The 24,424-nt window shown below is 45.6% G+C and overlaps 1 protein-coding gene and 1 long non-coding RNA gene across 3 annotated transcripts in view; both read left to right on the top strand.

Moving 5' to 3' along the window:
* Positions 1-7,826, top strand: part of LOC147024709 (uncharacterized) — a 29,360-nt gene extending 21,534 nt beyond the window's left edge. Inside the window, exon 3 of the long non-coding RNA XR_015059164.1 lies at positions 5,549-7,826. This is a non-coding gene — a long non-coding RNA (uncharacterized LOC147024709). The remainder of the gene's footprint in view (positions 1-5,548) is intronic.
* Positions 7,827-14,134: 6,308 nt separating this feature from the next.
* LOC147024706 (neuronal PAS domain-containing protein 2-like) overlaps positions 14,135-24,424 on the top strand; it is a 189,973-nt gene continuing 179,683 nt past the window's right edge. For both annotated transcript variants that reach the window (XM_085884878.1, XM_085884877.1), the window contains exon 1: positions 14,135-14,835. In XM_085884878.1, the coding sequence (XP_085741004.1) occupies positions 14,786-14,835 (50 nt within the window). In that variant the 5' untranslated portion in view covers positions 14,135-14,785. The remainder of the gene's footprint in view (positions 14,836-24,424) is intronic.

Below are 24,424 nucleotides of genomic sequence, written 5' to 3'. Positions count from 1 at the left end.
TCTGTCCCTCCATTCTAACCAAGGATGCCGGTTTTTAAATTCCATAGCCTGACTCTCAGTCCACAAGGCTGGCCAGGAGTTCTCATGTAGAAAGGAACAAGGAGATACAGTGTGATCACAGCATTGCATTCTGTTGATTACTGGACCCACACACAAACATGCACACACGTTTTCTTGTGGCGGATTTTTCTCTTCAGATCAATATTAATCCACAGGAGGGGAGTCTCTCGTTTTTGCACACCAATGGAACTGTTAGAGACAGGAATAGTCTGAATGCATCAGGTGTCAGAACCCCCAATGTTTACACTTCCAAGAGAGCTTTGTGCGGCTAGTTTGCATGTAATCACCAGAATCACCATGTAAAATCTGAAAACAGAATTCCAAAATATCTTTCCGTTCGTTCGTGAGAGCCAGTAGAGTGAAACTGCATCACAGCCGTAAGGCCTAAAGTTAATCGAATAGGCCAGCGGTGCGAAGTCCTTTATTCGCTCATAACTCGACAACACAAAGCCACACAAATTCAACACACACATCATCGTGCAGGTAATAACGTCAGGCATCCGGCGATGTCAGTTATAAAGGTGAAAGAAGCCATTTTGGTCGCTAAAGGGGCCCCGAACCGTTGCGGCCTACAACTATCCTAGGTGTGACGCTCTGGGCCGCGAAGCCGCAATTTCTTTAAACACTCATAAAATGACGATACAAATTCTGAAAACGTCCAAACATACCTCAAAATGTTCAGGTAGTTTTCCGTCCTCCTTGAGCTTGTCGAGAAACAGCGGTTGCAGACAGACAGACAGACAGACAGACAGACAGACAGACAGACAGACGGACACACACACATTTCTGGAATTATAGAGAGATTAACTAATTTGTATGTGACTTTCACTTACCAGGTGTAGCGTTAGCATCAGGCTGCTCCTTTTCTGTAGTTTCTGTAGTGTCATCCGAAGCGGCAGTAACTTCAGGGCCAGGCTTACGAAAACGCTCAAAGAGTGTCGTTTGCTTTCTTTTCATAATGTTAGCTAATTAAAAACTTGCAACGCTAGCTACTGTCAAACACGTGTTCATCGTTGGTAGGTGCGTGAGCGTGAGGTCAGGTCTAGGTCACGTGTCACCACCAATGAACCACCGCGTTTCATGCTTTGTAGCAGCACCGCACTGGAGTGGGAGTGAATTTTATGAATGGAGATGAATGAAGTAGATGGCTTCCCCTGCAAGGCTTATTTTATTGCAGTTATACTCTACCCGGTATGTGGGAACAAAATCAATGAACTGAAAGTTCTGTCACAAAACTATATCGTTACGTATCCTTGCGCAGTTTTAAGTGGGTATACAGAAATCCTGGAGCTTTCTTAGTGGGTATACGGCGTATACCTGCGTATCACGTAGACTACACCACTGGGTGGCATGCCATGTCAAATATGCTTGGTGTACCTGGATGACGTCCTGGTGCACGCTAAAGCATTCCCCCAGGCCATAGCTAATTTGTATCAGGTGTTTGGGTGCCTCAGACAGGCAGGGTTAAAGCTGAGCCCAGAAAAATGTACCTTGCTTGCGAAGGAAGTGGCCTATCTTGGTCACGTGATAGGTCGTGAAGGGGTGAAACCCGACCCGGGTAAAGTCAAGGCGGTAGAGGAGTGGCCCGTACCGAGTAACATCAAGGAGGTGCGGGGGTTTTTGGGACTCTGCTCCTACTACCGGCTCTTTGTGGCAAAATTTGCAGAGATAGCTAAGCCCCTTCACCGGCTTACGGAGATGGGTTGAGGTTTAATTGGACACGGGAGTGTAATGATGCCTTCCTCAAATTGAAGGGGTATTTAACATCCGCACCCATTCTCGCAATCCCCACTGATAATGGGACCTTTACCCTGGACACGGATGTGAGCCAGGAAGGATTGGGTGCAGTTTTGTCTCAGACGCAGGAGGGCGTGGAAAGAGTGATTGCGTATTATAGTCGGGCCATGAGTAGGCCTGAGCGAAATTATTGTGTCACTCGCAAAGAGTTATTGGCTATGTTGTCTGCCATGAACCATTTCCACCCGTATTTTTTTTGGTTTGAACCGACCATTCCTCCTTGCAATGGCTCTTACGGTTTAGGAACCCAAGGGCCAAATTGCAAGGTGGTTGGAAAAGTTGCAGCAGTACGATTTCAGTGTGACCCATAGAGCCGGGAAGGCCCATATGAATGCCGATGCACTCTCTCGACGCCCTTGTCTGGGAGAAAACTGTAAATTCTGTACGCGACATGAGGGACAGGGACCAATTGGCAGACTCCTCCCAAAAGATCTTCGTCTGTGCAGCCCGGGTGGCAGGGCAAGTTTTTCCACTAACCGCAGATGAGGAATTTGGAGCGTTTGCTTGGAGCACGGCCCAGCGGGAAGATCCCGCATTGGGGCCAGTGTACGAATGGGTCCGGGCAGGTAAGAGACCCAGTGGGGAGGAAATCACCCCCATCCGGAGCACAGACAAAGGCTTACTGGGCACAGTGGAAGACCCTAAAATTGAAAGATAACATCTTGTATCGCAAGTGGGTGGAAATTCCCTCTGAAATAACTTCCTGGCTAATTATAGTCCCAGACCAATTTAAAACCACCATTTTACAACAGTTGCATGATACCCGTCCCTGCAGCCATTTGGGCAGGCCAAAAACAACATCTCGGGCCTGCCGGAGGTTTTATTGGATGACTATGGGGCACGATATACAGGACTGGTGTCGAGCATGCGACACCTGCACTGCTAAAAATGGACCGGCACAGAGGATGCGGGCTCCCCTTCAATTACACCAGGTGGGATCCCCCCTTGAGCCGGTGGCTATGGACATCTTAGGACCACTGCCCAGCACCCGCCAGGGTAATACATACTGTATATCCTCGTGGTTATGGACTATTTCACCAAGTGGCTGGAGGCCTATGCGCTCCCCAATCAAGAAGCTGGAGTTGTGGCACAGGCCTTCGTGGAAGGTTTTGTATGCCGGCATGGGATTCCGGAAGAGCTGCACACCGATCAGGGTCGAAATTTTGAAAGCCAATTATTAAAAGAAGTGTGCAGCCTCTTGTCCATTCGGAAAACAAGAACAACGCCCTTAAGACCACAATCTGACAGGATGGTGGAAAGGTTCAACAGGACCTTATTACAACAACTGGTCCTTTTTACCACCACCTGTCAGGATGACTGGGACAAATATCTCCCGTATTTGTTGATGGCCTATCGAATTAGCCAGCACGGACCCACCGCATGTAGCCCAGCGTTTCTCATGCATGGGCGGGAGTTGCGGGCTCCCGCTGACCTGCTGTGCGGTCCCTTGCCAGAACGTCCTGATAAACCACCGAGGGAGGGATACACCCATCATTTGGTGGAGGGCATGGAATGGGTCCATGCCTTCGCGCGCCGCCAGCTCCATTTCGCGGGTGGAAAGATGAAGCGCGGGTATGACCATCGGAGCCAGGCAAGAAAATATGCTCCGGGGATGAAGATTTGGTTCTTCAATCCCCGGAGACGAAAGGGCAAATGCTCAAAGCTCACGTCGCCTTGGCAGTGCCCAGGGGTCGTCCTGGCGCAGATCTGTAACGTGGTCATTAAGATCAAAATGGGACCATGGGCTCTCCCTTGGATCATCCATGCTGACCGATTGAGACCCTACACCAGCGACCAGACACCCTCATGGATTGCTCCAGCTTTAGAGGCAGAGGCTGAGTCGAGCACCTCTGCAGACACGGGGGGGGGGGCTCATGTGGGTAAGAGACGGTGACAGTCACCCCCAGGTGTGGAGTGCAGTTGTGAAACAGCCCCACACACCGTGGCAAATTGTTCGGCCCACATGGGGGTGCCAGCGATGGTAGCCTCAATGTGGGTACCGAATCAGCAACCATGAGGGAGGGCTAGGATAAATTTAGGGATCAAGAGCGACAATAGGGACTGTTTAGGTAGAGACATGAACGTGTAGTGGGGACGTATCTGGTGTTGGATTAGTGGTTAGGGTGGCGGCTTGGGATACTAGGATCCTGAGTTCAAGCCCCGTTGGCCGCTGAATTAAAATACACCAGGAGGTTGACTCAGCCTGTCATCCTTCCGAGGTCGGCAAAATGAGTACCAGTGTACTGGTAAGGGGGACACTGCATCAGCGGCATAGCCGCGTCCCAACCAATGATGCAACCAGCAGCCACAGGCTGCACTCGATAGAGAGAGTGGGGACGTAGCTTAGCGATAGAGTTAAATGGAACGTGCATTAGTATAAGGGATAACGAGGGTGCACGAGTTAGTTATGGAGACGTAGTTAGGTGATGCTGTGTCGGTGAGTGGAAGTGTGTTTGTGTGTGATAAATGAATTATGAGTGCGAGGGCAGGGCAATGGCCGGTATGAGTGTGAGTAACGGAATGCATGGTGTGAAGGATTGAATGGGGGAGTGGATCCCACCCAAGGAAACCCCGGGGTTAGTTTAAAGTTAGGTAGAGGGATTAGGTAAATTTACACATGGATGTCGTTATATTATGCAGTTGGTGCTGATTGTGGAAAGTAAAAAAAAACAAAACATATTTTTTGTGTGGGGTGAAAGAGATAATGGACCGGCTGGGGGTGTGGCCTGTGAGTGTAGTGTTCGGATGAAGCAGGCACCCCGGACGCTGGGGGCTCGTCGGCCAGGTGAGGCCATAGGTAGGTCCAGGGGGCCATTAGTGTATTTGTGGACGTAGGTACCTGAGGAGAGGGGCCTGGCGTGCCAGTGTAGTGTTCAATGGGACCGGGGTGCCCGAGCAGCGTGACCTGGGGCACCAAAATGCCAAGTGGGCATCGTGAGGGGGAGTGCCAGTGAGGCATCACCCATGTTAGGGTGAGGAGCAGGCAAGCTCGGAGGCAGCTCCAGCGATCAGGGGGTGCTAATGGTGAGTATGCAGGTGGGCAGACCTGCTAGTGGAGCCACACTACCTAGCCACGAAATTGTGCGATAGCATAGAAAGAAAATTTGGTGCGCAAGGCCCAAAATTGTGAGAGCACCAATACGTAGGGGATGAGAATTTGGGTTTTTCGAACCCCGTAGTTTAACAAAGGCCTCTTGGCAGGGTATAACCCCGGGGAAAGTTTAAAAGTGTAACAATATTAGCGTAATTAGGATTGATGAAGACCCCTTTGCACCATCCACTGTCGGGATGATAGCCAGCTGCTGGACTAGCCCTCCTGTCAGACTCGAGAACGAGACTTGTCACGATGTAAGTGTAAGATTGCATGTAGTTCGGCTCTTCCTTCCCATGGAACCTTGGGGGGATTGGGTACGAATTTGGCAATGGGGATAGTGGGATTTCGGAGACGAGACGTAGCGACAAATTGTAAAAAGAGGGGGGCTATGGTAGTGTATATGGGAAAGACGGATGGGTGGGGACGAGTAGGGCCACCCTCAAGCTCTCTCTCCTGGCACTACCGCCACTGCCCCAGGTATGTGCACACCAGGGACCGGCTGACCATGTTGGTCGGACCTGGTGTTTGGCATTACCTGGATTACCTTTTTTTATTTTCGTGCTGTTGCTGTTTGGCTTTGTCTCGCCACTGCCCCAGGACCATCACCTGTTATGCATCAAGGCATCGCTCACCTCACTTCACCGTTTGCTCCATGGCCTGCGTTCCACCCACACCTGTTCTGTGGACTGCTACTTGCTGCAGCCTCATACCAGGTGACACTGTTCCAGTTATCATGGTGGTTTTGTTTGTTTTATTTTGTTGAACTGCATTTACTGTAGCAGCATGCCACCACACTTATGGACTGCCCCTTTGTTGCAGCCCCTTTACGCCAGCTCATACCAGCTTCCTACCAGTTAATACCAGCTCAGAGCAGCTCCCTACCAGCTCATTCCAGCTTTATGCCAGCTTCATGCCAGCTCATTCCAGCTTTATGCCCCTTATACCAGCCACATACCAGGCTCATACCAGCTTCCTACAAGTTCATACCAGTTGATACCAGCTCATTCCAGCTTTATACCAGCTCATTCCAGCCACATACCAGGCTCATGGCAGTTTGCTTCACTTGTTTTGCCACGTATCACCATGGCCATGAACTACACAAACGCAGCTCTGTGGAGGAAGTGGCTCAATTCTTGTCGCTGCATCTTGACCATTTTTGTTTGGAAGGCTACAACGTTTATGGCCTGTATGCCGGTCACTGGCCTGCCAGTTTATTTTGTTAGGTGTGCTGGCGAAGCGCATGAAGGTGGCAAGAATCAGCAGATATTCTTCCCCCTTCTCCACAATTTTTCTTCTGCATTTCTCCAAGTCATGGGTCAGAAATTGTATATAGTTGTATAGTTGTGTCAATTATTAAAGCCCACCGGTTATGTGTTGTAGTTTCAAAAATTCTGGCAATTTCGGTGTAGCATAAGGTTGTCTGTGTGTCGGTTAGGTAGTTCCCAACGCATCAGGTGGGACATATCTAGTTTAAATTGTCACACACACCGAAGGGTAGAGTTAAAACATACTAGGTTGGGGGTAACTTCACCTGCATGTCACACGGTAGTGCTAATTGCAATGTTGTAATTTTTTTTTAATTCTATTTTTTGAACCGATTTCGCCAGCTGTTGGACGACTTGGGGCGAGTCTGGGATAGTTAAAGGGGGTAGTGTTACGGATTTCAGAATCTGGTCTGATGAATGCATCCACACATCCAGGTCCTCAGACAGTTTTTTCCTTAAATGCATGTTCAGATTAGCCCCATCCCCATGTCTAATGGGATCTTAAATGTGAGGCGTTGAGAAGGGTGAAGGATAGATCCCATCTCTTTTGGGAAGGTTTTTTTTTAACGACAGACACATTCACACACATTTCTTTCACGAGCTCTGAAGCCCGCCCTCATGTTTCCTCAGCAATAACCTTTCACGAGCTCTGAAGCCCACCCTTATATTTCCTCAGCAATAATCTTTTACGACCTCTGAAGCCCGCCGTCATATTTCCTCAGCAATAATCTTTTACGAGCTCTGGGGCCCGCCCTTATATTTCCTCAGCGGCGATCTTTTGTGAGCTCCGACGCCCGCCTTTTTTGAGAGCACACGGGTCGTCATGGTAACTGTGTGCCAGTGGGGCGGGGTGAGCGTGGGGTGGGTTGGACCCGCAGAGATGTTCCGAAGATATAAAAAGACGTTCTGTGAGGAGAGACGTTTGGAGAGGAAAAGGCGAAAGAGGGATCTCGAAGCGAGATAGACGTTCTGTGAGGTGATATGTTTTGAGAGAGAGGAAAAAGCGAAAGTGTTACATTCTGAAGAGAAAGTGATACATCCTGAAGAAGAAAGAGAGATATGTTCTGAGATAATAAAAAAGCGTGAACGAAAGAGGTACGAGAGAGAAGCGAGCAAGAAGCGGGTGTCGGCGTGCAAAAGAGGAGAAGGAAGCGCGCGTGTGGGTGTCTGGCCAGTGCCAACAGCGAGATGGTTCGTCCTGCTCAGAGCTTCGGCAAGCGAGCGTGTGGTGCGGGTGTGAACAAAGCCGCCAACAATTGAAGCACGGGTCGTTCACCAACAAACACCAGGGTTGAAACCCGCGACGGACCATCTTGGTGCCATCCAGACTTCGACTGGCGTTCAAGGCTGCCCCGCGAGAGGCTGTACGACAAAGCTGGTCCTGGCGATGGACGTGACACGCACGCATGCATTTCAGAACGTTTTTTCCTCATGGGCAACTTTCTGGTGAGCGAGACGATTCTCCCCCTCCCCTCCCCCTTTATCTGCTGGGTACCCTTGTCTGTGTTTAGCTTTAAGTTAGTCAACCCCTGATAAGCATCTGCTCTTTGTCTCTTTCCTGGCATTTTGATTGATTTTGCTTTGATATTCACTTTATTTACCTCAGCAAATAAAAGGTTCTTTTCATTTATTTATATTATTATTAATAAATTATTTGTTGATTTCCAACCTGTCCGTGTTGGTCCTTTCCTTCCATTGGTCTAGCATTGTCCGAACCGAGATAGACTGGGAGGTAATTACCACAGATTTGACAAAAAAATTGTCGGCACGCACCAGCGGTTAAAACGCTCGGCCACCCTAATTCAAATCTAATCAGATAATATTGGTGCTTTGCCGAGGGCGCGCTCCCCGCTCAGGTAACCACGTGACCTCTAGTTAAACGGAATAATTAGACGGCGGACACTGGAACTCGTGGTTGACTGGGTGGCGTTCGTGGTTTTAAAACTACCCACCGTACCGCAACGTGAATTGTGAGCGGTGGCCCTCGGTCCGGCTCTACCGAGGACAACTGGGGATTAATCCCCCTGAGTGACAAGCTGGTGTCTCGGTATCCGTGGCCGCAACAATACTATGCTCAAACTTATTATTACCATTTGTTACCCCACTCCCACCCTCCCAAGGGGTGCCCAAATTAAGTATGTGCAGAAAGGTAAAAGGCGAGAAAATGATTCTTTTCATTAACACATTCTTTATTTTATTTAAAACAATAGTTTATTGTGAAATGGTTCCAACACCAGGATTAACAAGACAACAAAACCCTTACAGCTTGGTACACAAAGATAGACAAATAAGGAAAGCAAGATGCAAAAACCGATCTTGTGTTCGATGAGAACTATTCCTCGCTATAGCGCCAAAATTACCAGATTCACACAACGAGGGAGCAGGCAAGGACCTTAGGTCGGCACGAGCTGGTCTTCGGATGGTGTCAAGCAGGTTGGCATTGCACAGAGCGACATTGGGTAAACCACATTTCAAAGTTGGCCTCCAAAGCCAGCCGCAAAATTGGGCATCCTTCGTCGTACAACGTCCTTCCTTGGCACACCTGAACTCCTATTCACCTACAAGGCTTTCATTCGCAGCTTGATGGAGTGCTGCTCTTCCATCTGGGCTGGCTCTCCTGCTAACATCTTGCTCAGCTTGACACTGTGGAAAACTAGGCCTTCAAGATTATTGGAATCTTCCACAATGAAGCTGAGTCGATGGGTCTATCACGACGCCATTGCTGATAGGTCAGTAGTCTCTCTGTCTTCGACTGCCTCCTTTCTGGTCTTTCACCCTCTTCACCTGAACGACCCCACTTGGATCCATCCTAAGGTGCGTGGGAGGTTAAATAAATTTCTCAATATAATTATGATTGTAATTTTCGATCTCGATGAAGTGTTTTGTTTCCACCCTTTCTCATCGGCAGATTTGTCTGTATTGGGTATCACCTGAGAATGGCTTCTGTATTCGTTTACCTCACGAGTGTTTGTATTTTGTTATATCAATGGTATCGTATTAATTAATTATCCTTTCGCCGTGCAGCAGAAGATTGGGTTTTGCAATCACTTCTGTCTGTCTGTGTGACTTTGCGTCTGTCCAAGCCGTAACTTTTTTTACCATTTGAGATTTTTGTCATCAAATTTTCAACCAAGCTTTATGATGAGAATATGGAGAAGATAAATTAATAATTTTGTTGAAATAATAATTTTCATGATGATGATGATAATGATGATTATGATTATCTATATATTATTTCTGTTGACGTCTGCGCGTAATTTGACTTATCTCCTCCAAAACTGCCTAACGGATTGTCGCCATTTTCGGCATGCGGGTGCTCTGTGGTCTAATGAACAGCATGGGCTATGTGAGATCGCGCCAGATGGACAGGTTTGGGACTTTTGGGCGATTTTCTAATTTTTACATTCGTTTGCATGGCGACGTGTGACGTCACCGCTGAGAGGCGTAATTCCATCATGACATCATCGGTCATTCGCTGACGTCATTACGTCTGTCATCGACAGACCGTCACCGCCGAGAGGCGTAATGCCACTCCTCGAAAACAGCGTCTGCAATGTAAAACCCTCTTCTGCACATGCTGACTACCTCAGAAGGTGAATTTGACACAAAAAATGTAACAAGAAACATTGTATATAAAGTAAAGATTAATTTTTTTAAATATTACTGCTCCTGTTCAGTCTAGGGCTTGGTCTATATCATGTTAAACTTGCCCCATCAGACGCCAATCTTCCAGTCACACTGCAGAGGATGCAATTTCCAGTGAGACTCGCATACTCGATGACCATAAACAAATCACAGGGCCAAACATTTGACAAACTTGGAATATACCTCCCAGCCCCTGTGTTCTCCCATGGCCAACTATATGTTGCATTTTCACGTGCAAGAGGTTACTCCTTTATATCCATCAAAGTGGACAATAATTCCTCACAAGGACTATTCAGCAACAAGACACTCACCCAAAATGTCATCGACAGGGAGGTCTTTAGAAAACTAAGGACAGGTAACCATAGTGCATCACATCCCTAATGACACCCTCCCCAGCTTCCCATAACATCAACTATTATGCCTCATCCACCTTTTGCCACCCATTCAACTCCGTGTGGAGCACGGGTATATGCTAGTTATTATTATTATTATTATTATTATTAGTATTATTGTTACTATTAGCTCACTGGACTATAGTCAGGTGAGCTGATGCAATCGAGCAATATCCATAGGTGAGTGAGTGAGTGAGTCAGTCAGTACGTAAACACTTCAGTCATTATCGCTTGAAGCAAACACACGATTTTGATGAAACTCCGCTACAAGCTTCATGTCTGATGCCTAACAAAGGTGTATTGACCACATCAAAATCTGCACTCATGAAGGGGGTCTACAGAGGTGCGGGGGAGGGTGGAGGTGGTTGAACTCCCCAAAATAGGTATTTGCTCTCTTTTCTGAAACTACACACACAACTTCGATTAGACTTCACCAAAACCTCATATTTGTACCAAAGTGTATTGACCGCATCAAAATCTGCACTCTTTAAGGGGGTCTATGGGGGGGGGGCATTTTACCCCCACAAAATAGGTATTTGCTCTCTTCTTCGAAAATGCACACACAATTTTGATAAAACTCGAACACAACCTTCATCACCCTTGATGTACCAAAGTTTGTTCATGACATTAAAAAAACATCAGGGCCTGAGGTTGGTCTGTGCAGGGTTTGAGTGACTGTTGTTTCTGATCCAGGTGAGCTTCGAGACATGCGGTTCTATTTTTGTTTTTGTTTGACCCTTTTTTTGCTCTCAGCAACTTGTTTGATTGACACAATTTTCAGGAGTGGAGCAACTCCCCCCTCCCCCAATGGGAAAGATTTTAATTATAATTGTGACGTTTTGGTCACATGGTTTGGCAGCCATCTTAGATGCAATGCGAAAAACTGATGCATTATATCTCTGAAACTGCTGATCAGAAAAACTTGAAACTTGGCACATCTTATTATACTCTCAATGTGGTATAAGGATTATAAGGATGATGTCATCTGTGAAGCAGTAGTCCAGCCACAAATGTTTTCATCAAAATCCTTGTTTTACCATTGAGATTCAGTGTGTATGTCCAGTCCATAATATTTTTACCATTTGAGCTTTTGTCATCAAATATTCAACAAACCCTTATTATGAGATTGTAGAGAACACAAATTAATGAAACATACAATCTTTCAAACCGACATTTTCATCCCGTTTTTAGTTTGAGTACAAAGCGGATGTGGATGGGCTTTGCATTTTCAGATGCTTTCTAGTTTGTGATTGGAATGATGCTGTTTAGAATGAACATGTAGATAGATTGAGTTTAAAGCAGAATGAGGAAATGATGTGAGGGTTTCCACCTGTTACATTCATAGCTACGGCATTTGTAGATTCGTCATTGACATTGAAATATTACCCACATTACTTCTGTTGGGGTCATCTGTAGTAAGTTTTTTTTGGCCAAATTCTTCACAAACCAGCTGTCCATGCCTGATGTTCGACTGAAGGTATCACAGGAATGTGGAATTTATTGGTGCACACTCTTTTTCTTTTTTTTTGAGATATAGGCCCCCTCTTGCGCAAAGCAAGGTACCTCACTAGTCTATTCATAAACTCCTTTACGGTAACTTGTCTTTTGTCAGACAAAGACTGAATATTTTCCTTGGTTTATTGCTTATGGACATGTACCCGTTCCTTGTCAAACTTCAATGCTTCTGAACGTTGTGACATCATCAGTGAACAGCTTCTTCATGCTTTCGGGCGTGGCTGCATAATCATGCAGGCAATGTGTAAATGATCGTGAAATTTTAATGACCGAAAACATTTCACTGCATGGACTTGCCTTCCTTTATGAGTAAAATACTTTATAAGGAACGAATGGGAATTCTGGTGATTTTGCTAACAGTCGATAAAACAAAGCCGTAGATACAGCTCAAAGACCTTTATGAAATGAAATTTTTTTTTTTAATGCAAGGTGAAAAGGTTATAAAATGCAAAGCAAGTTGTGGCACAGCTTGCTAAGCTGTGATCTGTACAGATTACCTCAGGCCACTATGAGTCACCAAGGGTTCTGGCCTGTGAGAATGTAACTTTCCATTTTTGAACTTCCGCTCAGTTTTTACATCATGTAAGTTACTTGCAATTCTATTCGAGTAAAGCGAAATATCCATCTGAAAAAATTGCTCTCACTAAGATGCCAAGAGTCAAGGAAATCATTTTCCAGGTTGGACTGTCAAAGCATGTTGGTTAATTGGAAACCATAAAACTATTCTCAGACTAGAAGGGCACTTGGTAGATAGAGAGCACATTCCTCCGCCGCGTAATGCCTGATCCACGAGAACATATCGGGCTCAATTCATTTTTTTTAATATCATGCTATACGGTACAATATCGTTTTGGCCCTATCTCTCAATGGTGAAAAATCACTTAAAAAGTTATCAGATCCAGTTTCGGATTCGGATCTTCACAAAAAAAATTGAATCAGTTCGTCCTTGTCACACGCCCAAGCTGTCCATGAAATTTTATCTGGATCCATCCACAACTATGTGAGATATCCTGCACACAAACAAACAAACAGACAGAAAGGGATGAAAACATAACCTCCTTCACCTTTGGTGGTGCAGGTAAAAATTGTGAACTTGTCATTATCATATCATCATATTCCAATATTATTATGAAAATATTATTGCGATGTATGCAGGGTCATCTTTTGTTCCCTCACGTTCGAGTTTGTATTCAATTTCTGTGTTTGAAGTGCAAACAATTGTTCAATATAGTCTCCATGTATAGTTTGCACACATCTTTTTTTACGCATGCATCTTTGCTGAGTGAGTGGTTGGCCTTGCACATGAGGCACATGTCGAGGCAGAAATCCGAGTAAACCTATAATTATTTTCCCACCGATTCTGCTCTTCTTTTCTTTTGCCTTCTCTTTTAGGTTAGTTATTTATGTCCTGTAAGGTAGCTGTTTCCACGGCTCCGTATTATTAATTAAATATAGTGTTAATATGTGAATGAAAAAGTTTAGTTTTGTTGTTGATCGATGAAATTGAAAAATAATAATCGGAGACCGGTGTTGATGTAAACTTTGCATCATATGGAATTCTGTTGCTTAATCACTATAAATGAGGAATTACATAGTACTACTGATCTATTCTTCTGTGTCCCTATCCCCTTGTCAGTTGTTAATCCATCCATTGGGACCATTCTCTGTACAGAGAATCGGTGCTGCCAAAGCAGTCTCCTGGGCTATTGGATACAATCCTGGATGGGTCACCACTCCAACATAGGATACTCAAATGGTGCAATCATCCCAGCAAGCTGGTACTCATTTTGCCGACCTCAGAAGGATGACAGGCTGAATCAATCAACTTAGTATTAACTCAACAGCCAAGCAGGATTTTAACTCAGGACCCTTGGTATCTCAAGCCCACCACCCTAACCATTAAGCCAACACCAGTCATAGTTGTTGGTACATACCATGTATGACTTGATCACAAAACTATTTGTATCCAATGAATTTTTGAAATGAATTTAACGTTTGAAACAGAAGAGTATTAGATTGTTTTGTTTGGAACAAAGTCGGTGCTCTGATGGGCTGTAAAATTCCCATAAGTGAGTTTTGAAGTAACATCATTGAACCCGCCATGACACATTGCTTTACTCTCGGTTGTCACAATTTAACCAAAGGGAAAAAAAAGAAAGACGTAATTATTAAAGCAGAATTCTTATGGTTTGCATTTGTCTGCCATTCGGCTACACGATCCATCGTGATGCTTGGTAAAGGTAATGATAGAGGTTTACCAAACTGGCACACTTGAATCGCTGCCTAGATTCCATGCCACAATGGGTGGGTCACCAGGGCAAAACCCCGCCCTGATTGGATAATGTGTTCCTGTGATGGAAATTGCTTGTTTGTCATATGCTGGAGTGTGCAGGAAGAAAGGCAAGCGAAAAGAGTTGGGAGTTGAAACAAGACAGACGGGAGGATTTCTAAAAAGTGAGAGAACAGAACAAACGACAAGGTTGAGGTTTTGGGGATCCAGCCAAATCTGGTATTGTTATTTCCTTCTCTTCTGTCACTGTGCCGAATAGTACATCATTTCAAGAGAGTTAAACAAATAGTTTTTAAATATAGTATTAATTGAACTAATGTGAATCAACTAAGTTTCCTTCATTTAAAAAAAAACAAAACATGAAGTGTCAAGGCAGAAGACAACATGAAAGGATTGACTGAAGACTCAAGTTTCCTCAACAAGTCAAATCAAGTTCAGAGGAATTTATTGGGAATAAAACGATTTCAGAAGAGGATTTATTAGTAAACGCACCTGAAAGAACTTGATGAAAGAGGGAATTTTGAAAGGAGAAAACATTCGAAGACTTGTTTACCTCAAGGATTCTATGGAAGTCGTCAGTTTCCTGCAAGACATCATTTGAAGTTGCTGCTTTACCTCAAGAACTTCACTGAATTCACAGGGCTCCTGCTGGTGTGGAGGTACGAGATTGTTGCACTTTTTTGTTCCCTGGTGCTTGCGCGAATGGGCCCAATGCACCGCCTTCAAGATGGAAGAGGAATTGCAAGAACCGGCCAACGATGTATTTTTGCATTTCAGGTAAGGAAACATTCAGAGTACTTTGCTTTGCCATGTGAATGATTGCTAAGTGTGCAATGCATTGCAAGAAACTTCTACCGAATGCATGGGGATTCAATGTGTGATCATATGATTGATCTGTGGCAATCATACTGCAGTTATTGCAATGATCCTAATATCATTTGACCAAAATGGTGTGTAGTAAAGTGCCAGGTAAATTAAAGGATATAATTTCCATGTTTTCTAAATTCTGCACCTACTCACAGCGTGTCAACAGTTGGAGTCTTTACAGCTTCGGCTTTGAGTCCTTTAAATCAGACCTGGAGTTGTTTGGTGCACATTTTGTTTTGTTGTAAATGAATAGGATTTTCAAATTTTCAAACAGTACATCATAATTTTATACATTATCGAAATCAGATGCTGTCCCCATAAAATTTCAGAAAAAAAAAACTGAATGTTTTGCAGCTATAGAGGAATTCGGGTAGAGTTGGAAACGGCAAAATTCTTGGTTGATTTCTGGAGCCTGCTTCAGTTGGAAGACCATAGGAGGAGTTGGTTTATTTATAGTCCTAGCCACGAGGGGTAATTGATGAGGTGACGGCTAATTAGTTATTCCCTCCAATTACATGTGAGAGACATGAGTGGGTCTTTTTTCATTTATATGTTGACTGTGATTGACATTCCATATGGCACATGCTTGGGAGCCTCGGTGGTGCACATTTCTGTCTATGCTGTCACTGATGACATTATAGAAACTGTATATACGATATATATATATATATATATATATATATATATATATATATATATATATATATATATATATATATATATATATATATATATTGTTACGGATTTCAGAATTCGGTCTGATGAATGCGTCCACACGTCCAGGTCCTCAGACAGTTATTTCCTTAAATGAATGTTCAGATTAGCCCCATCCCCATGTCTAATGGGATCTTTAATGTGATGCGTTGAGAAGGGTAAAGGATAGATCCCCTCTCTTGTGGAAAACTTTTTTTCTTTACGACAGACACGTTCACATACATTTCTTTCACGAGCTCTGAAGCCCGCCCTCATTTTTCCTCAGCAACATTCTTTCGCGAGCTCCAGCGCCTGCCTTTTTTGAGAGCGCACGGGTTGTCATGGTAACCGTGCCCCAGTGGGGCGGGGTGAGCTTGGGGTGGACGGCACCCCATGCAGACGGCCCGGGGATATAAAAACGAGCTAGGGGTACGTTCAAGGGAGAAAAAGTGTGAAGAGAAAACGTCAGGAGAAAAAGTCCGAGGAGAAAAAGTGAGGAGAGAAAGGAGGGGAAAAAGCGTTCTGAAGAGAAAAGCTGTGAGGAGAGGAAGAGGAAAAAGCAATGGGCAAGAGAAGCGACCAAGAAGCGGGTGTCTGACCAGTGCCGACGAGACAATTCGCCCTTCCCATTGCTTCGGCAAGCGAGCGTGTGGTATGTGTGTTGGTGTGAGCAGCGCCCCCAACAAGTGAGGCACGGGTCGATCACCAACAACACCAGGGTCTAAACCCGCGACGGACGATCTTGGTGCCCTCCAGATGTCGACTGGCATTCAAGGCTGCCCTGCGAGAGGGTGCACGGCAAAGCTGGCGCATTCTCTCCCCGAACCAGGGAGATGGCACGCCCGACAGGCGTGAAGGAGGACTTTGGGTGGAGTCAGAAGGCGGAGTCCGGAGCAATGGGCCGATGGGTGGATTCAGTGGCAGTGGGCGGTGAAGAAGGTGGAGTCGGCAGGCGGAGTCAGAGAGCAGATTGGTAAAGAAGGGCGGAGCCAGCAGACAAATGGGTGGACTGTTTATCCAAAGCCAGACAGAACGAGCTGACAGGAACGATGACATGAACTGGCACTGGATCTGGAGCTGGAACTGAAATCCACCAGCAGGCGGGCACGCAGCGCAGGAAAGACGACCACTAGCCCAGGACGAGCAGGACAAACCGACAGGAATGAGCAGACAGGAGCGGTGAGCAGGAACGATGACACAAACTGGCACTCGAACAGCAACTGGATCTGGATCCAGAGCTGGAGCTGGAACTGGAATCCACCAGCAGACAGGAACGCAGTGCAGGAAAAACGACCACTAGCCCAGAATAATCCGACAGGAATAAGCAGACAAGAGCGGTGCGCAGGAACGACGACACGAACTGGCACTCAAACTGGAACTGGATCTGGAGCTGGAACTGGAACTGGAACTGAAATCCACCAGCAGGTGGGAACGAGGTGCAGGAAAAATGCCCACGAGCCCAGGAAGAGCCGACAGGAATGAGCAGACAGGAGCGGTGAGCAGGAACGACCCTGGAAAGACGACGACGATGATGATGATGACAGCCCCGCGACCCGTCCTTTTATAGACCCCGTGGTGCGGGCGGGGGTGACGACCCGAAGCAATGTGTCGTCATCCGAATCGGCCGCTCTGATTGGACCCTAGCTAGCACTCGAGCCAGCCACCATGACCGGAAGCGGCCTCACTGTACTTCCAGCCAGATGGTTCCAAGCAACGGACACATATCGCCCTGCACCAAACTCCTGGGACGTCCACGGCGACCGGCGGTCAACGCCGGTCAATGCGCTGCCTGTTTGTAAGCCATGCGGCCCAAGCCTCATGGCGCACCTCTGCCTGGCTGCAGCCTCGCCGGGCGGAGAGGCGAGAGGACGCTTGCCGTCTGCGGGAGACACCCGTGGCTGCAGTGATCAGCGATGACCGACGGTAAGATGCCATGGTAACACACGCAGCCCCGAACAAGAAGTGGGTTATTCTTGCCCTGCTCTGTGTGTGTGTGATAATAAATTATCCCGGGACTGCAAGTAGGTCCCCCGCCATTAAGCACGTGGCCATTTATCAGAGGCGGTGTCATGTTTATGGTGCCAGCCCTGATCTGTGTCAGGGAATTGAGGGAAAGGATTGTATATAATTATTATTAGATGGAGATTCGGATTGAACAGAGGACAGATGTAATTATTAAATGGAGATTTGGATTGAAGAAGAGTGCGCCACGTACATACTGTAATTTGCTAGCACTTGGTGTGCCGCTCCGTCTATTTTCTCAGCACGGCATTCCTGCAGTGCACCGTTCGGTTGGCGACTCTTCTAGTCGTCTGAACAGTGGGTGGGGGCCGTCGCTGTGGGGCACGTACTCCATGTTGCATGAGCAGTTGGTGTTTTATTCCTATTTCTTCTGCGAGGACGCATTCTTATGGGAAGGGTGTGGCTGTGGTTTTTACAAATGGGTGTCCGTGCGTGAGGCCTGCTGGCTCAGCGAGGACCCCTTGCTTGGATTTACCTCGGGAATGGAGAAACAAAATGGCAGAGTAGGAATGAAGTTCAGAGGTTTAATCAGAGTTAACTTCAAGATTTACACAACGCACTGTCCCGTTCGACCCACTAGACAAGAAGGAAGGGACTATCTGAACGTACATTAATGAAATAACTGACTGAGTACCACTGTATGTTGGCTGCCATTGGTGTTCGAGGGATGCGGTTTCCAGAACCGCAACAATTATATATATATATATATATATATATATATATATATATATATATATATATATATATATATATATATATATATATATACAGTATATGTATATATATTCACATACACATGTACATAGTCACATGGCAAGGGTTCAAGACTCAAAGGATTCTAACCTGGTAATGCTGGGGAAATTTCTTGAGTGTAGAGGTGAAAATTTGGAATGAACATGTCGTATGATGCTTAGGTTTACTAATTTGAATTTGTACTCAAAAGAAATGTGGTGCGCAAAGTTGCTTTCCGAGGATTTCACCACACCCGAGGTTTGATTGCACCAAAAAACACAAAGTTTCACAAGGAAATCATATGTTTCATCCCATGTAATTTCAGAACTTTGTTTGTTTGTTTGTTTCTTGTGTGTTTGCTTGTCAGTTGGTTTTGCTTCTATGCACTCCTGTACCGCTGGTTGGAATTAATTGAAAAATGGTGGTTGTACTGGGTTATGCATGATTCCAGAAAGATTTGGGTCAGAATCGTTCTTCCTGGCTGACACCAAAAGTTAGGAATAAGAATTGGACCCGTTAAAGAATATATATCACAGAATCACTCCCGCATCAAAAAGTCAATGTGCAACATTCATGAACTTTCTTTTCAGACCATACAGTACAGTATTTTCACCTGCATTTCCCTTTTACAAAATAGATACAGGTATTAAACAAGCAAACCAAAACCTGTTTTTATTTTCTTCTCGGGTATCGACAGAATATGTTGGTCACAAATGTCAAACAATGATGTGGAAGTGATAATTCAGCTGAGAGTAAGCACCAATGAAAATTAGCCATTGCATCTTCGCCAAGTCTCCACATACTACGCTCACATATATGTATCTGAAATTAGATTTACAAAATAAAAATTCAAGTAAGATTAATATTAGCATATTTATCAGGTAAGAAACCTATTGAATAATGCAGTACTGCAATTGAAAATTTAATGCATTACTGCAATTGGATTTCATGTTTCTGTAAGTGTACTGTTAAAAAAATAATCACTTTGGTACTTGCACCTTCAAAGATTGCACATCATCATTCCAGGAGGAATGGGTATTCATGCTTGGCAGGAATGCATTTTTAAATTAAATGATGTGGCAAATCGGTTATTTGTTTTCACTTAATGTTTCCATCATTAATGCTACCAGAGATCTTGTTCCCTGAAAAAGGAAGCCAAAGACAAAAAAGTGGGATTACAACCGTTATCCAAAACAAACAAAAAACATAAGTGTACTTTACAAAAGTCATACCTTAAATAAGGCTGTTTGCTTTGTTTATACAGTCTGTTCAGTATTAGTTTTCTCCTATCCTGTGTGATCAGTTGCTGGGCATGTCATCACGTTCATGTAATGTCAAGTGTGTTGGAGAAGGGAATGCTTGTGTTTTAGTCAGTACAGCTTTTAACAGTGTGACAAGCAGCTCAATGGTCCTGCTGCTACTCACAATAGAGGAAACAAAATATTGTAATTTATAAGGCATTGAAAAGGAAAAAAAGAAAAAAAAAAGGTGAGATTCTTTGTTCTGTGAATAAATGATGGCATGGGATAAAAGGTGATTGGGAACATGAAGGGCAGTATTAATATTTAAAACTGTAAAAGAGAATATGCGAGTGAACAGAGCAGAATCACAGGATTTGAACAACACAAAGCGAGAGTGTGTGGCAAAGAGAATAAAGGCTAGAGTGGGGGCAGTTGGTGGTTCCCTGAGCTGGCTAATTTTCTCGGCGCCTGGAAACTGGGTCAGGCATTTTTTGCCTCCATCCCAAGCACATTCGCCCACAGCCCAACCCCAACTGCTTGCATGATTATACAATAATTATAATCAAGCAAGTTGTGGCAGTTGGTAATTTTACAATATAATCACGATAATAAATGATTACGATTACAAAAATTAATATTAGTGTTTGAAAGTTTTACAAAGCATCATGTAAAAAAACAATACTGGGTACCTTACTCATAGTATCCTGTGAGTGATTGGCAGGTCAGGCCAGGAATGGGAGCATGCACCAGAGCAGTGCCTCACTGTGTCGACTTTCCACTGGTACTCCAGGGGACTCGGTCTGGCCACCCCCCAGGCAGATTCTTGGGCCATCCCCATCTCCTTGAAATACTGATCAACCTGCTGCAACAATGTGGCACGTGGTCAGCCTATTGGCCTCCTCCACTCATGAGGGTCCCTCGCTGAGAGAATCTGGTGAGTAGGATCAGCATCAGGAAAACGAGCCACATGTCCATGCAGCTGTAGCTGGCATTCACAGACTATGCAGGTAATATATCTCATTTGAGTCTCTCTCAGCAACCGCTCGTTGGACACAAAATCTGACCAGCGATAGCCAAGGATTCTCCGAAGACACCTGGTACCAAAGGAATTAAGTCTCCGTCTCAGATCCTTGGTCAGAGTCCAAGTCTCGCACCCATAGAGCAAGACTGGAAGCACCAAGGACCTGAAGACTTAGGCTTTCGTTGTACTGCACAGCTACCGACAGCGCCACCCTCCATGATCCATTGAATCCATGACTCCCCAGGCCCAACCCACACATCCATTGACTTCTGGCTCACAGCCAGAGACAGATGAATATCACTGCCAAGGTAATTGAATCTCTCCGTGACTTCAACATCCTCACCACAAACAGGTACAAACAAGACAGCAGCATCAAGGATGTCGTTGAAAGCCTGGATCTTATTTTTGACCAAGGAAACCCATGATCCCAGTGGCTCCGACTCTTCATTCAGCACCTCAAGGGCCCCCAAAAGGATATCCAGAGTCTCTGCAAAGATGACTGCATCAACTGCGAAATCAAGGTCAGAGATCTTGACATTCCCAAACGATGCACTGCAGCTTGATCTCTCCAACATCTTCCCCAGAATCCAGTCCATACAAGCGCTGAAAAGTGTGGGTGCCAGTACACACCTCTGACAAACTCCAGTAACAACTGGAAATAAGTTGGAGATGGTATCACCACATCTCATAGCACTCTCATTTCCAGAATATAGTTCAGACATCAGATTGTTCAGTTTTGATGGCACCCCACGAAGACCAATAATCTTTCAGAGGGCATCCCAATTCACTTTGCAGAGATAAACAAAGGCTGCATGCACCCCCTGCCAAAACTCTCATCTGTGTTTGGTGAGGACCCGAAGAGTAAGGATACCATCAATCGTTGACATCTTTGATGCAAGCCTGACTGCTCTGGGCACTGGTGCTCAAGCAGATGGTGGTGAACCCTATCAAGAATTATCTGAGCAAAGACCTTTCCCGGCACTGAGAGCAGCGTCTTAACTCGGTCGTTGTTGCAGTCGAGGTGATCACCCTTCCGTTTCCAAAAAGGGACAACAAGGCCCCTCTTCCAATCAGTTGGGATGATGCATGTGTTCCAGGCAGAGCAGAGAACTACATGCAACAACATGAGTACAGCATTTCCACCAGCCTTGGGGAGTTCAGCATGGATTCCACAGATCCCAGGAGCTTTACCCCATTTTAACCAGTTCACTGTGCTTCCACAAACAAAGGTGGATCACAGTTGATTGGAGGGTCAGCAACAGGGATTGTAACACCCCTGACGTCCAACCAGACAGCTTGGGGATCAGCCTGGTACAACCGCTCAAAGTAACCGGCCCAGCGGGCCTTCACTTCAGACTCCTCTGTCAAGAGCTTACCACTCTCTGCTCTAACTGCAGTGCTCCGAGGGATGGGCTTGGATGAACGCAATGTGCGAATTCCCCTGTAAGCGGGACGAGAATCACTTGTCCACAGGTGATGCTCTACCCCCTCACATATTCCTCGCACATAGGCCTCCTTGTCCACCCTCAGTGCACGTACAGTTTTACGCCTCAGCTCCCTGAACAGCTCAGCTCTGCCATTCAGCCTGGCCCTGTGACTCTGATCAATGGTATCCAGTGTCCCTTGAGAGGCAAAATTCTTCTTTGCCCTGCGGTGAGATCCAAGACATCCACCAACAACATCAAGGATGGTGGTCTTGAAGACACTCCACAACTCTTCAGGATTCCCCAAAGCACCCAGACCCCCAAATCCCCACTCAGCCTGTTTGCAAACTCCTCAGCTACCCACTCATCCGTAAGCTTGCCAACATCCAGCCTAGGCTGAGATGGTACCATTCTTCCGGATTTAAGCTGCAACTTCAGAGTTGCTACAACAAGCCTGTGGTCGGTATTTAGGAACTGAGCACTCTGCTCGGCCCTGCAGTTCTGGATCATCCTCCAACGACCATCAACGAGCACATGGTCAATCCCCTTTGCCACGTCATCAGTGTTGGAATACCAAGTCCAGCGATTAGCCTGTGCATTCTGAAACCATGAACCAGCCACCCTGAGTCCATGATATCTTTGTGCGGTCAAGGAACTTTGTGCTAGTCTGGTTCACTATTCCAGAGCCATGGCGACCAACAAATGTCTCATAGCCATCCCTATCAGTTCCAGTCTGCATTGAAATCCCCAAGACTGGAAGAGTATATCGCCTGGGGCACTGATCAACCACAGACTCGATCATGACATAGAATGCCTCATTCACGGTGAGATCACTGACCTCAGTCGGAGCATTTACAGAGAACAGGGAAACGACACCCAAGGAGTGACGAATCCTTTGTCTCAAAATATGCTTGTTGACTGGTGTTACCTCAATTATCATTGGAGTCAGCTTATTGGACACAACCACAGCAACTCTTTGGGAATGGCAACCATCAGAGCGACCAGCCCAATAGTAGGTGTAACCATCTGCCACGATCTCAGCACTATCCGGTCTCCGAAACTCTGAGAGTGCTGCAATACTGATATCCAAATGCTTGAGCTCAGATGATAACAGAGACTGTGGATCATCCTCTCTTGGGGTGGGACATTCCAGGCATCCACCCAAAGGGACTGCCTCGGGTTAACCCAAGTGGACCGCCGTCTAGTGGATGACACCTCAGCACCAGCTGGACACACACTACTGCAATCCAACTCGGGAAGGTTACCCCGTGTTTTTCCTCCTATCAGAGAGTCAGGGTACTGAAGGCTTTGCCCCAATTCTGTCATCTGTTGAGCTGCCTTGCGAAGGGCAGCTGCTTAGGATACACTCCCACGGAGTGGGTTTTCAGTTTTCTTTGTTTTTCTAGTGTGTTTTGCAGAATGAAGGGTTTGACGTTGGCTGGAGTGCAAATCCTGCCACCTACCTCCTAAAAAAAGTAACCCAACTGCAGGAGGACATCCTCAGACACAATTAGGCACCAGAAATGGATGGCCATTGGCTCACAAGGAGCCCCTCCACCCTTTGAAGGTTTTGTTTTTAATCCTGCTGGATGTCCATATCCATACACCCTCCTCACCACAAAACCTGGTGGGGAGACGGTTTAGTCACCGACAACCCAACCATGAAACAGGTTAGTACAGGTTTACTTGGTACTAGTAGCAAGCCACAAATCTTGCAAATAACTGACTGTATTGAGATTTGTGATTGACTCTCTGCCAACATTATATTTGTTTTTTTTCGAGTGCAAGTGAATCAATGCTACGTAATCACTGAAAAACTATATTTTATAAAAATAAAAAACAGCTCCATAATAACAATTATACGACATATTGTAAAGCAATTGCTAAGGTCCTTGTTAAAAGTGGTTTGAATCTCATCTTCTCTTGCAGGGTCACCATTGAACAAGCTTTTGACTTGAAAATTTTCAGAAATAATTTATCGTAATGATGCAAGGTGATTTCCCCTCCCCCCCACCCCCGACTCTCAACCAATATTCTAACTTTCATTTACAAAAATGATCGTGTATTGGTGGAAATAATTTACAAATTTTCAAAATTGTAAATTTTAAACTGATGAATTCAGAGGCAAACATGTATTCTTTCAAATTAAACAAAGCTATCTGAACCATTTTCATTCCCAGACTCACCTGCCACACAAGTATATATTGTTGCGAATTCGCGCCCACCGGCGTGCAGACGGCTGCGTAACTCGAATCGCGGCACGTCGCTCACCGGACGGACAATTCTGTCGTGACCCTCTCGGAACAACGCCGGGAGCTAGTCACGGGTGGGGGTTTAACCCCACCACGACCGTGCCAATTGCTCAC

Source organism: Eptatretus burgeri, chromosome 6 (assembly GCF_056783735.1).
Source record: "Eptatretus burgeri isolate ZD-2024b chromosome 6, Ebu_testis_v1, whole genome shotgun sequence".
Classification (NCBI taxonomy): Eukaryota; Metazoa; Chordata; class Myxini; order Myxiniformes; family Myxinidae; genus Eptatretus; species Eptatretus burgeri.
This window is presented reverse-complemented; position numbering and strand designations above follow the sequence as displayed.